Source organism: Gavialis gangeticus, unplaced genomic scaffold, assembly GCF_001723915.1.
Source record: "Gavialis gangeticus isolate Ggan-Ray unplaced genomic scaffold, GavGan_comp1, whole genome shotgun sequence".
Classification (NCBI taxonomy): Eukaryota; Metazoa; Chordata; order Crocodylia; family Gavialidae; genus Gavialis; species Gavialis gangeticus.
In genome coordinates, this window is record NW_017728991.1 from 5,521,001 (window position 1) to 5,534,798 (window position 13,798).

General features: G+C 43.7%; 1 protein-coding gene across 1 annotated transcript in view; it reads right to left on the reverse strand.

The window, feature by feature from the left end:
* Window positions 1-10,018: 10,018 nt before the first annotated feature.
* CEP112 (centrosomal protein 112) overlaps window positions 10,019-13,798 on the reverse strand; it is a 364,802-nt gene continuing 361,022 nt past the window's right edge. Inside the window, exons 25-26 of the mRNA XM_019516523.1 lie at window positions 12,321-12,422; window positions 10,019-10,087 (exon numbers count right to left, since the gene is read on the reverse strand). Coding sequence (XP_019372068.1) covers window positions 10,019-10,087; window positions 12,321-12,422 — 171 coding nt within the window. The remainder of the gene's footprint in view (window positions 10,088-12,320; window positions 12,423-13,798) is intronic.

Consider the following 13,798-nt stretch of genomic DNA (forward strand, 5'->3'; position numbering starts at 1 on the left):
ATGAGTCTATGAACTGTACTAGCAGCAATGGATTAGCAGTCAATGGAGCTACGTGGATGTTTTACTTGCTTCAGATATTGTGCCCTCGGTGCACTTTTGGTGCCAAGTGACTAGATACCTTCATGAATCATAAGATGGCCAGGTTTATAGCAATGAAAATGTGACCTACCAGTCATCTGAGTGACTCACTTTCTCTGATGCTCTGCACGCTTTGTCTCCTGAAGAAGGCAGTTAGCGAAAACACCTGACGGCAGCTTTCAGCTTCATTCAGATTTATAGCGGAGAAGTATTTAAAATTTGTGTGGGGTCAGTCTGGCAGTCATGAAAACGGGGCGTGTGAAGTATCGGCCTGCCGGGTGCTCTAGAGCTCACTCACTCTCCCAGCACACCTGCGAGGCAGGGAAGTGGTTGTTATCCTCATTTTGCAGGGAGGGGAAAAAGACAAAGTGACTTGCGCAAGGTCACACAGGAAGTCTGTAGCAGAGTAGGTAGGCAGGTTTCCCACGCCCCAGGCTGGTGCCCTAATCACTGGACAATCCTACTAATGAGTGATAGGTGCGTTGATTAGAGTTAGGCAGCTCTTAGGAAATCACAATTGCCTAACAAAGCGGTTCTTGTCTCTACAATTACAAATTACTCAGATTCACTGGTGCACCTTCATCCAGTCTCACAACACCCATTGCCCTTCAGTCCAGAGCTGCCACAAGACAGTGCCCATGTATCTGCCTCAATCTGCAGTTCCCCTTGCTAGTCTGGCCCAGCTGTCCCCTGAACAAAGCAGCAGGCAGAAACAAAGGTATGACAGCTCCTGTGCCAATGCGTGTGATGCCAATGTGCACCTGCAGTGCAGATCTGCTGGGACAGCTAGTCTGGGTGCAAGGCATTTGCAGTGAAGGGCCCCCGAGGAACTCACTAGTGTCCCTTACAGCTCACTGCAAAACCTATCCAACACCTGCCTCCAGCCTGAAGGTACATGGTAAGTGAGAGGAGGGGGGAAGGAGACCTCCGGCTTTACTGGCTGGAGCAGGGTTTAAGTGTTGACAGTGGTTCAACTGGGAAGAGTTTGCAAGATCTGCTTTCAGACTATTCTTTATGCATCCAGAGCTTGGGGCAGGGGATTGATTCTCTCTCTGTCACTTTTACGCACCATCCAGCCTTGGGTCTCACTTGTCCTCCGTTTGCTGAAACGGAAGGTCTGAAAGCTTGGCTACAGACACCCCAGGGGTTAGTGGTAGAGGTAGGAACAGGACCCCACTTTCCCAGCTCTGAGTCCTGGACCTTAAATACAAAAGCATTCCTTTAACCCTGACTCTGGAAAAGTGCTACATCATGCACAGGAAATAGAAGATAACCCTGGCCCATATATTATATATGCTGATACACACACACTTGCCTAAGTAGATTGTTAAGAACCAGTTGCTATTGAACCAGTTAGACAGTGAAGTTGGCAGATTACTTCATCCTGTATCTATGAAGCAAACCAGAAGACAAGTGAGTGTCCCAACAAACCCTTGAATACGATTAGGCACGGCATTATAGAAGTTCAGGCTCCAATTTTTTAATTGTTTTCATTTATTCATGAAACACAACGGGCCTGTTACATCTTCTGACAAACACAAATCCCCTTAAAGTCAATATTTTATTTTTTCTCAATTGGCAGGAATATTTCCTTGCTTCGCTAAGATACCATAAATGTCACAGCTGATGTATACAAGGAAGATTATATTAAGATATGATATGATTTAGAGCAGACTACCTATTCCTGATTAACTTCATATGTGGTCATTCGTTCTGGAACAAGAGTGCTTTATTCCAAACTGACTCTACAATGTCGCAAGCTCTAGAGTAGGACCCATATAAAGAAATGCTATCAATAATGATGGGTTTCCCTGGCAGGGTCAACAATGATTACATGAGATTCACATCTTACATGGCAACTTCTGCTTCTTCAACTGTTGAAGCTCAGGTTAAAACTCTCCAAGCACTTGCAGCTAGGCCAAGCTTTGCCCTCAGTCAATCCTGTTGCAAGACTGTTTGGCATCCTCTGGATATACATCCCAAAGGTAGCAAAGGAATTGGTGCAAGTATCTCTGGAGTAAAGTCCTTGAGATCATTATATATATTTTTAAAAAAACCTCTCGAATGCATAATCCCCACTGATTTCCTTGCAATGATATTTGGTGTAAACTGCTGAGGCCCTTGGGAGACACGTGCAGAGACCCGCAGTATAGCCACTATGTGGAGAAGTTGATTTTAAATACTAGAGCACACCCTGCTGTAGCCCTGTGCATTTTACATGACATTCTGTTGTTTGGAGGATTTACCGCCTGTTAAACTAGCGGCAGCAACGAATATTGTTGCTCTAAAAAAAATTAAGGATTACTTCAACAGTAATCCACTGCCTCCCAACTAGTCTTCTTTCCCTACAGAAGAACAATGAAATTGCTTTTATTAAATGAGTCTTCTTCAGAATATCAGTTCTGATTCCCACTAGATTGCTATATGAGCATATTCTCTGTTAAATAATATTCTGCACGACCTCAGGAGAGCCCTCTGAATGATGGCTTTCTTACAGGATTAGGAACCCTCTTCAAAGAGTTGTGCTCCTGCAGGAAGAAGTGTTGGGATCTCAGTGCCATCACTTCCACCTTAAAACGGTGCTATCAGCATTTTGCCGTGCCCCAGACCCAGATAAGGCCCATGGGACACTTCAGATCATGTAGTGAAGGGAATGAAAGGAAGAGAGGAAGAGAAAGGAAGCTGAACATCATTAAGGATGGAACTGGCTCTAGATGAACCAATTGGGAGAAATCCCAGCTTGACCGAAATCTGTGGCAAAACTCTCACCGAGTTCATCGTGGCTAGACTGGCACCTACGGGGCTTTATCTCGAAGCCTCTATGGAGGCTGCAGAACGAGGTCGATAGCATCCTTTTGAAATGAGGGCGACATCTGGCTGTCCTTGAGATTTTGTATCACTTCAGTGGGGGAAGGATCTGGCTGCCAGAAAGTCAATCCGGTAGGTGGATGCTAATACACTAGAAGAGTTGCAGCTCTAACTTACCTGCCATAGGAGGGACGTCCCTATCCAGTCTCTTCATTTGTTCCATGACTTTGGACGCAGCCACATTGGCTTGTGCTTAGCCCCGTCCAACACCACAAACGTCCAAGGTAGGTTTTGACACACAGTGACATTTTACATGCACGTGTTTCTCTCCCAGTAAGCTCTGGGTTTCTAAAGCACATGGAAAGATGTGAGCCAGCCTTAGGCAGGGGTCCTTTTCAGTAAGAGATAGTGTTTGGGGTTAGGATTTTCAAAGGACCTTACGGAGTCAGGGACCTAAATCCTATTCAGTCGAGGTGGGTTGGACATTTAACTTCTGCAAGCTCCTTTGAAAACACCAGCATTAATGGTAAACATGTACTGGTCTCCAACAATGCGAGATCCTAGTACTATTAGTGGTACAAAGCTCAACAGCTGGTGGGATGCAGGGAGGTGGGGCAGTAACCCACCTGCACCATGTGTATGAAACCTGAAGCTTTACCAACAAAGATCTCAGGCCTGATTCGGATTTAGTCTACACTTGCAGCAGTGTAGTTCTCCTGTCTACAACCACTTCTGATTTACAAGCCAGCTTCAAACCTCCGATACACAGTACTGGCAGAGGTCTCATCAGAAATGGCCGGTAACAGAACCAAAGGGTCTGTGCAATGGCTTCCTAACTGCCTGTCCCTTGATTGTTAGCATCTCGTTGCTTATTTGAAGATTTGAGTTTAAGAATATGTCAATGAAAATTCAGGTTCCCTTGTTGCAAACCAAAGAATTACAAGAAAAATCAGGAAAAAAAACCTCTTCCTTTTCTTATACTTTGGCAGGGTTCCCTTACAAAAAAATGCCCTCAGCAGGGTGAAGCAGCATGTCAAGAGAAATGGGGGGAGAGGCAATATGCACAACATGTAAAGCAGGTGCACAAATCTTGCACTCTTCTATATTAAGATGGCTGACTGCAAACCAAGGGAGTGCTCATGTCACGGAAACAATAAATATGGGACTTTTTGGGGCCAGGTGACCTGGCTTATCTACATCATTGCAGATCCTGAAGACGCCAGGCGAGATGGCTGCCTAATTGCTTTCTGAGAGTTGGACCTGACAAGCTGTGACTGAAGTGACTGCTCTCTCTCACACAGGATGGTGTTTGAGGGACTGGGCCATTACACAGTTCTTTCAGTGCTTATCATCCATAAAACTAAATGGAGGAGGAAAAAGTTTCACCCAATTATCCCCTCTTCCTGGTCTGAGCTGACCAAATGTGTGGCTAACATTGGGCTTTATCAAAGCAGCCGCCAGCACAAGAGCACACCTGATTTTAAGTTGGCTTTAGCTGGCAGACTTAAAATTGATCATGCATTTTAGTTTCAGTAACTTGCAATTTCTGTGCTCTTTGATAATGCACTTTAAAGAGCAAACCTTCTTTAATGACAAAGGCTTAAAAGAAATGACCTCTCTGAACAAAATATCAAAGCTGAGAAAAGACAGTTCTTTAGAAAAGTAGGAATTAAAATGACCTTGTGTTCTGAAACTTTTTCATACAATATTTGATGTCTTACCTTCTCTTTCTACCCTCTGGGAATGCATCCTCATGCAATTCAGTACAGGCTGCTGCCTTCAATAAACTGCGATTTAGGAGGGACTTTTGCTGCGTTAAGATAATTTGAAAAAAGTATATCCTTATTAAGGCTGGTTATCATTGGGGCCGTGTTTATTTTTCAAAGAAATCGGTATAACTTTTAACACTGTGGGGAATGCAAGTGATCACAAATATTTTCTTCTGGTCACAGTAAAGTCTTCTCTGCTAGGAGCAAAACCATTTCTTAATTTGAAACAGCATGAAACATTGAAGCTGTTTGTACAAGAGGTATGGGCAAGTAATGTAAGAGCATCCGCTATGCTGGGAAAAAAAACACCCTTACAATTAAAGCACTGTTGTAGAACAAAGCAAAGGGTTGGATGGAGGATGGGGGCTGTATCCCTTTTCTTCCAACCCGAAGAGAAATAAACATATTTGTTACATGTAACACAAGAACGGTGAGCAGCAGTGAGCCAGAGTTTCACCTTGATAAAGGCAGCCCTCCTCTTCAGTGGGGAAAGATTTTATGACTCTGATTTCTGTGATTTTATACAGAATTGAACATCATCTTTTACAGCATGGAAGAAAGAGTAAAATAATGATCCACAAACCTGTACCAGCAAAGCTGCTCTGTGGCAGCTCGTTTTATGGTGGGCAGCGAAATCAGCCACTACCAACTAACAGCTCTTTTGCTAGCAGCAGGAACTGAAGGTACGGGGCCTGCACTAGCTAGTCTGTGGCACTCGATATCTAACCAGTTATTGGGAAGGTACAAGCCTCGACATTTATTTTAATGCAAGAAATACTAGAAATACTGTTGTTCATTTCCTTGTAAACTCGGCCCCTGGGTCGTCTTCTCTTCCCCCTGCAAGACTTCCTACCACCTATTCAGTTGCACAACGCTCAAGTTGACCGAGATTTGCTTTTCTCTCCTTTTCTCAAACCGCTTTCTGAGATCATCCCTGATCTTAGCAGCCCGTTTCCATCACATACAATCAAACTCGGACCTCCATTAAGTGAGCTTGCTCAGGGATCCCTGCGCTGAAAAGATGGTCTGTGTCAGTTTGCTAATGTTCCCGACTGATTTGGGGAGTCCTGCCATCCCTTTGAAACCTACCACCAGCCAGTCATCACAAACACCTCATCTCCTCTGTCTGCGCGTGGAAGGAGGGGTGTCATCCTCACAAAGGCTGCCATTTCAGACACTTTTCGATTTACAAAAGATATTTCACTGCCTGCAACTAAGCGAGCTCTCAAATCTTCTGAAGAGTTGAACCGCTGCTGCGGTGCGCCTCTCTGACCATGGAGCCTTTCCTTTTATTAGTCATGATGAATTTACTGTATCTTGGCAAATTCCTTCTCGTGAAACATATTATTGCCCTGGGCAGGGCTTTGAAGCACCTGCTGCATCACTTCCTGCTTATCCGAGAGACATGATGAGTCCTTATTCATAATTAACAGGATCATTTGTTGATTCATGGAAGGGAAAACCTGCACAGGCGAGGACCAGCCTCACAATAAGCAAACAGCAAAGGGAAGCGGGGAATCTACAGAAAGCTTCCACGGGTCTAAAATCCTGGAGCAGTCTGCCATCGGTGTCGACACCCACACAGTCAATTGTGTCGCCAACTGGCTGGAGGGGCGCACCCAGAGAGTGGTGGTGGACGGGTCATTTTTGACTTGGAGGGATGTGGGCGGGGGAGTCCCCCAGGGCTCGGTCCTCGGGTCTGCACTGTTCAACATCTTCATCAGTGACTTGGACAAGGGGGTAAAAAGCACCCTGTTCAAATTTGCTGATGACACTAAGATGTGGGGGGATGTGGGCACGTTAGAAGAGAGCAATAGGCTACAGTCAGACCTAGACAGGTTACAGGGGTGGGCGGACAAGAACAGGATGCATTTCAACACTGACAAGTGCAAGGTGCTGCACCTGGGGAGGAACAACCAGCAGCATACCTACAGGCTGGGGAACTCCCTTCTTGTCAGCACGGAGGCGGAAAAGGATCTTGGAGTCATCATTGATGCCAAGATCAACACAGGCTGGCAGTGTGGGGATGCAGTCAGGAAGGCCAACCACACCTTGTCATGCATCCACAGATGCATCTCGAGCAGGTCCAAGGAGGTGATCCTCCCCCACTGGTCAGGCCGCAGCTGGAGTACTGCGTCCAGTTCTGGGTGCCGCACTTCAGGAGGGATGTGGACAACATGGAGAGGGTCCAGAGGAGGCCACTCGCATGGTCGGGGGCAGCAGGGCAGACCCTACGAGGAGAGGCAACGGGACCTGAACCTGTTCAGCCTCCACAAGAGAAGGCTGAGGGGGGATCTAGTGGCCTGTTACAAACTAGTCAGAGGAACCAGCAGGCATTGGGGGAGTCCCTGTTCCCCCAAGCACTCCTGGGAGTGACTAGAAATAACGTTCACAAGCTGGCAGAGGGTAGATTCAGACTAGACATCAGGAGGTGCTGCTTCACTGTCAGGGCAGCTAAGATCTGGAACCAACTTCCAAGAGAAGTGGTGCTGGCTCCTACCCTGGGGGGCTTTAAGAGGCGGTTAGATGTACACCTAGCCAGGGTCGTTTGACCCCAGTACTCCTTCCTGCCGTGGCAGGGGGTTGGAATTGATGATCTGCTCTGGTCCCTTCCGACCCTAGAAACGATGAAACTATGACTCGGCGTAGCACCCAGGGCCCCACGTGGCAGGCGGCATTGCTGCTGCTTCGCATGTAGTGTCACTTTCACACCCCTGTACAAATGCCAATACACTTATTCCACTGCTGTGGGGAAGGTGTAGACAGACAGGAAAGGGTTTGATCTTTGTGGCCCTGGTGTCATACAGAGTCTAGCTGGAATTAAAACAGGAATTCCTCCTCCCATCCCAGACCGTGAATCGTGGTTTTTAAGACCAAAGACTACTCTGAGGAAGAACACGGAGCGTTTCGTACTGGAGGCATTCCTAAATTCCAGATTCAAAACATAGTAATGGGCATCTTCCAATAATGCACCTACCAGATAATAAAAGCCAAAATTTGCAAGGCAGTGAGGACCTCCAATCAGGTGTTGCATGCCTTCTTTCCATTGTTTCAATGCTTCCTATCCTGCAAACTCTTAAGCATCCACTTGGCATCAAGCCCTACGAAGCACTGAGGAGTTCAGTGGGACTATTCAGATAACTTAAGTTAAGCATGGGTGCACGTTTAAAGAATCAGGATCCCTACATGCTCCAGAGCTTTTCAGAATAAACCGCATACCGACAGTTATAATATTGCATTTTATCAACAAATGAAGAAGATCCTCCCCACTTTCCTACAGCTGCCTGGTGGAAGAGCTCTCACTGACTGCCCTTAAGTGACTGCATCCAGCATCTGTGGTGTTTCCACTGTCATAACACAATTTTTCCTCAGATGCAGCTTGAAGTATTTTCCAAACTAAAGAAAATGCAAAATCCCATTAAACAGCATGGCTATTTAAGCAAATGAAATGTTCAGGGAACACAAACAATGTCAAAACAAAAAGAGTACAAAAGAATATTTTAATATTATGTAAACATATGAACAGAAAACAATGTGAAATATGTTAAAATATTTGGGGCAACAATAATAATTGGAACGTGATTTCTTCATGTGTAAAAGTGAATAAAAATGACATTAGGAAGTAATAAAACACATGTTCGCAGAGGGATTTTAGTTTTTTCAGTAAGTATAGTCAGCACTCACACAAACACACGCAATATATCAAAAGTTTAAATTTGTAATAATGATAAAAAAATAATTCAAGTAAGATACAACTCAAAAATGCTGGCATGAACAATGGATGGGCTTTCATGAACTTAATTGCATTTTCTGTGCTAACAAAACAGCCACTGATCTCACTCTTTAATTTACAAGATCCAAATCTTCAAACCTGCTGAAAGAAGTCCATTTGACACTTGAACAGAGTCATCTGCTCCAGCAATTACCTGAAAATTAAAATGTTCTCATTAGTTATATCTTCTTATTTGTAATGCAGAGGTGTCCAAAGGCTCTTATTAGGACCACTTCCCCATTATGTTGGGCTTTGTATACTTTTATACTCAATTCCTGCGGTGAAGAGCTTGCCAGGTATACCAAGACACAGCACTGCGTTAACAACAAAAGGTATATCCCAGGGAACCAGGATTAAGAGAAAAGTAATAATGGGTGCATCTACACATGAAGTAATGCGCTTTTCCTAATGCGCATTCAGTTTAGTACCTCCAATGTGAGGTTCTAAATTAATGCGCATTAGACTGCGTTAGTGCCCGCTCTGTGTGATTGTAGTCATGGCCCGACAAGCCTAGCAGTGGAAATACTCAGTTTAACCACAGCAAAGATGGTAGCAGTGCAAGTGTCTCTCCAATGTGGTGCAACCTTAAGTCCATCTGCAAGGGTAAGATGATGAAGTTAATGTTTCACGCCTACTCATTCTGTGACCTTCCCTCTCTACACTCCTATTGCATAAACCACATTCAAATTCGATGCTCATCTTTTGTGGCTCTTACTGAGCTACATCTAACGCAGTGACTGCGCTCATCGAATATTAGCAATTTTCTAGCCATCTACTCCCCTAAGAATGAAGATGGCAAGTACCTGGCTCACAGGACACTTGACATCTTTCTGTTTACCTGACAGTGCCGCTTATATTAGATACAGAATAATCTAAGGGAGACAGTACATTGTATGCCTGTACCCATCCATGTTTTATCAGCAGCTTACAACACTGAAAATGTCAAAAGGCATTTATCCTCCAGATAAATATTTTCAAACCAGTTTTATGTCTTACATGATTTGCATTAAAATATCATCTGCTTTTATGCTCACATCCTGTTATATACAGGTATCCTCATGTGAGATACAGACATATCAACAAGCCCTATAGGGATAAAAAGACTCAATGGAAGGGGTTTTTTTTATTCATATATCCAAATGACTCATTTGTTTTAAGGTACAGAGAGTCTTTTACTGCTGTTGCAACACTTGCAGCTATTTATTTTGAAGGGCGTAAGTGTTTGAAACAAAGCTAAAGCTCATGAAGATCCGGTACTTTGAAGAGGTGATCTGTAATATTAAAAATTGCATCATCATTCTCTATCTTAAAAGGCAGTGGCATCCCCACAGGCCCACAGCTGTGCAGCGAGCCACTGTCTCAACACGAACACTGAGGCAAGTCCCAGACTTATAATGCACCTGCAAGTTCTCTAATCTTGCTCTAAGAGTACTGACTAAGCACTGGGTAACTTGTCAGAGACAGCTTGTTTACCGAAAATAAGGTTCTTTTTAAACTGCAACCATATTTGAGCATTTTAATTAAGCTGTAAAACTTCAAGAACTGGGGCCCACAGGTGCGAAACATTACAAACTGATCGGAAGATATTTACCTACCTTCTGGTATGGTAGGAATTCAGTTCTTCCTGTAGGACAGATGCTCTCTTCTGCAGAAAGTTTACCTGCAAAAATACATGAAAATGGTGCACAAAAATCTAACGAATAATGTAGCAGAGATATCACACAGACTGATTATACTGTCTAAACCCTTTGTATGCTGGTAAGATAGAATAGCACCAGGATCACAAGCTAGGCTTCAACAATGCTTCACAGGAAGATGCTAGGATGGCTGCCCTGGACTAGGTACCCATAGCCTTTCTGATCCCAGGAAGCCAAGATGGATTTTGAACCTGGACCTGTTCTCGATGATGTAACAGGTGGACGAAGCATGGCACTGAGTCAAACCCTACACCTGGCTCTGACGCTGAGAAAGTCACTTCACTCATTTGTCTTGGTTTCCTGATCTGAAAAATGCTAATAATAGTATTCACCTGCCCTATGGGTACATGTGGCTATTATGGGTGCAACGGTTATTATTCATACTTAGCTAGCCATAAAGAGTACAGGGGGCGGGAGGAAGACCACTGTAGCAACGTGCTTTCTATTTTACTAAGGTTTTAGAAAACGTTGCCAGTTTTCCTATTTGTTTCCGTCTAACAGCATTGGGTTGCATTACCGGGCCTTGCCGCCTCAGCTCCCCAGAAACGTTCATAATTCTTACAGGTGCAGGGACTCCCCTGCCCCCTTGTCCGGTGTTTTCAAAGAGGAATTTCAACAGTTTTCAGACCAGGATACCTGCACTTCAGACAAGAACCTGCTTTCCCCAACAGTCTCCAACTACTGCATACTGTTGCAAATGCAGCCAGTAGGTATGCATTTCTGGGTTAACACCCAGTCGAAGAGTGTGCAGTTACTTTTACTCTTTTGAAATGCTGCTGATGCGAACGGGAGCCCCGCAAGTGGATATTCAGTTCCATTTTTTAACTTACTGGAATGTGTAGTAGTCTTTTATTTGTCCCAGTGAAATCCTTCCTACCAGTTAATTGTAAACTTTTAAAACAATTTTTTACTATCAACTGGCAACATCTTTTCCTGGTAGATTTTTAACTCTTTCTTTTTCCACAAAGACTTAAACTGGACTGTCTATCGTTGCCACTGGGAATTTCTTCATGAAAAAGAGTATCTGCAACCTTAACTATTCACTAGTGCCACAGGAACATAAAACTCTCGTTCTTCTCAGAAGTCACGTCATGTTTTCAACATCCTTCTGGAAGAACAGGACATAGTGTGCAGTAAGAGTCACAGTGTTGCTAAGTACAGAGCCAATACAACCTGCCCAGGGCAACTTGCATGTCCAAGGATCACAGTAGCTCCTTTAAGAACAGCATCATACTAGGACCTAATGTTCGGGTGATGGTTTATGATCCTCACACCCATTTCAGTCGCTGCTTCCCAAGATAAACCCCCTTTCTTATAAGGATGACCAACATTAGTTGTTCTTAAATGTAGGAACTAACATTTGGCTGCACTGAACCATGTTTTCATTGCACCCAGCTCACCACAGCCCAGATCACTCTGTATCAGGGACCTGCCCTCTTTAATAGTTACCTCTCTCCAATATCCTTGTGCTGTTGTAGATTTTTTTGTAATAAATTTATGGGGGGCGGGGTTTCAGGTCCCTGATAAATAAGATTACATAACGGCCCAACAGAAAGACATGACTGAACTTGAACATGATTCCCTCTTTATAATGAAATTTTAATGCCACGCTTAAGCAGCTTGCAATTTATATCATATGTAACACATTGAATTGGGGTAATTTTTGTTCCTTATTAAAACATATTGCAGTACCAAGTCAGGGGCCTTACAGAAATAGAAATATTTCACATTAACATTATTACATTTAACAACGAATGCAGCAGGTTTGTGGGATGGTTCATTGTCTGGGTTGCAAAGGAAACAAAAGGGTCCCTTCCAATGCATGCTGAAACGGTTCTCCCTAGAGAAATGGTGCTAATAGATGGTAGCTAGTTGCACCCTCCCCTGAAGAGGTCATTCCTGAAAGGCTGAAACATCATCCCTGATTTCTTTTCTGCTTTCTGCAGATCTTTAAGGCAAATGTCTTGAATCAAGAGAGATGACACTTTGCCTACCAAGGAGTTGAGGGAGGGAACCCTCCTCCTGGCCACTGGAAGATGGGCGCGTGTGACAAGTACTGAAATCTTGTCAGTTTATTCCTGACATCAATTCAGTGTGTTGTACTGCCAAATATAATCCAGTCACAACTGCCTTTTAAAGAGAGACATGTTTTATCTGGAGCCTAAAATGGGAGCTAACTAGATGCTGAGATTTTACCTGAGATTTTAAAGACGCAATGGTATCTTCAAGTTCCTGTCTCAAAGACACTGGCATTAGACCTTTGAGTTTGGTTTCATATTCTTGTCGAATATAGGTGATCTGAAATGGAACAGAGAGAAATTTAAATGCTAAGTGACTAATCTTAGAGGCAGGATTGTGTCTTCACAGCCAGTTTCTTCTCAGAGTAATCTCTCCCGATTTGGACATCAGGACAGGACTGATTTGGGTGGAAGAAAATGGGGGCATGGAGCAGAGAACAGGATCGGTACGAGTGAACAGAGCTGCAACAACCAAGATCTAGCCACCAATATCGCCACTGAAACGGTGTCTCCTTTTTGGGTCAAGTGGCAGGCAGTGTCTTTCTGCTCCTATCATTTTGCCCTTTATATTGGCTGCAGGCTTAGGAATCAAGAACCTCCTGCCCTGTGCTCTCATGTCACTTAGTAATGACAGTAGCACCGATAACCATCTCCAAATGTGTTTTACTGGGGGCATGGAAAAGAGAAAAATGTTAGCAAGCCTTTGTAAAAGAGCAAAGGAGAATAAGGAAGGCCAAGAGGAGGAAGGGGCAATGAGGTTACCACCTACTAATCTGCTCTGGTCGCTTCGGTGGGAGCTAGATCAAGCAAGGAAGTGCTGCTTGTACTGTAGTTCTCACACACAAGTGAAATAACTCAATGTCTGTTTTTTTTTTTAATGCTTTGAAGTGGAGAAGTTTGGCAAGGGGGATTTTTTTCCACGGATGTGACTATTCTTTATTTGCATCTGGTCTCTTCTTGGACTTCATTCCAGTGCTATTGATGCCCTCCAGCTGAGTGATGCAGTCAGAAGAGTTTAATGACTTGTCAATACCCATCTAGGTATTCTGAGGAGCTTGCCTTGGAGATATTATTATATGCAAAATTTGCAAGTTGTTCCTTGCCCTTCATAGCACATTTTTCAGTCACATTTACTGAACCGTAGTTCAAGCAGCTCATCTACTTTTCTAACTAAGCTCTAAAAGTACTAACCTGAGGAGAAGCAAAGTATTTTGGAAAGATAATTTTACAGCAATTTCTAGGCCCATTATTTGATACCCTAACAGATTCCACAGGATATTGCCTTCTGCTTGACCTTTCTCTTTTCATTACAATGAGTTCAAGACCTAGATGAGGATTCCAACACTCACAAATTTTTTTTAAATGTGTGGACTTGGAACGGGCATCTTCAAAAGACCAATGTGCGATTTCCTTACATAAGAATGAGGATATCTAACAGGGAAGTATACTATCTTAGCACCTCTTTGTTATATATGCATACAAATATCAATGGGAATTTTTGTCTCCATCCTGACAATGGAGGAAACCATGAAGTGATTTTGTCTGCACATAAATAATCAATGAATCATTTACACATGGATTCAGTATTTACTCAAGTCAATGGAAGGACTTCTGTTGCCTTCAGTGGGCACCGAGTAAAAATCTTTAAATGATTCA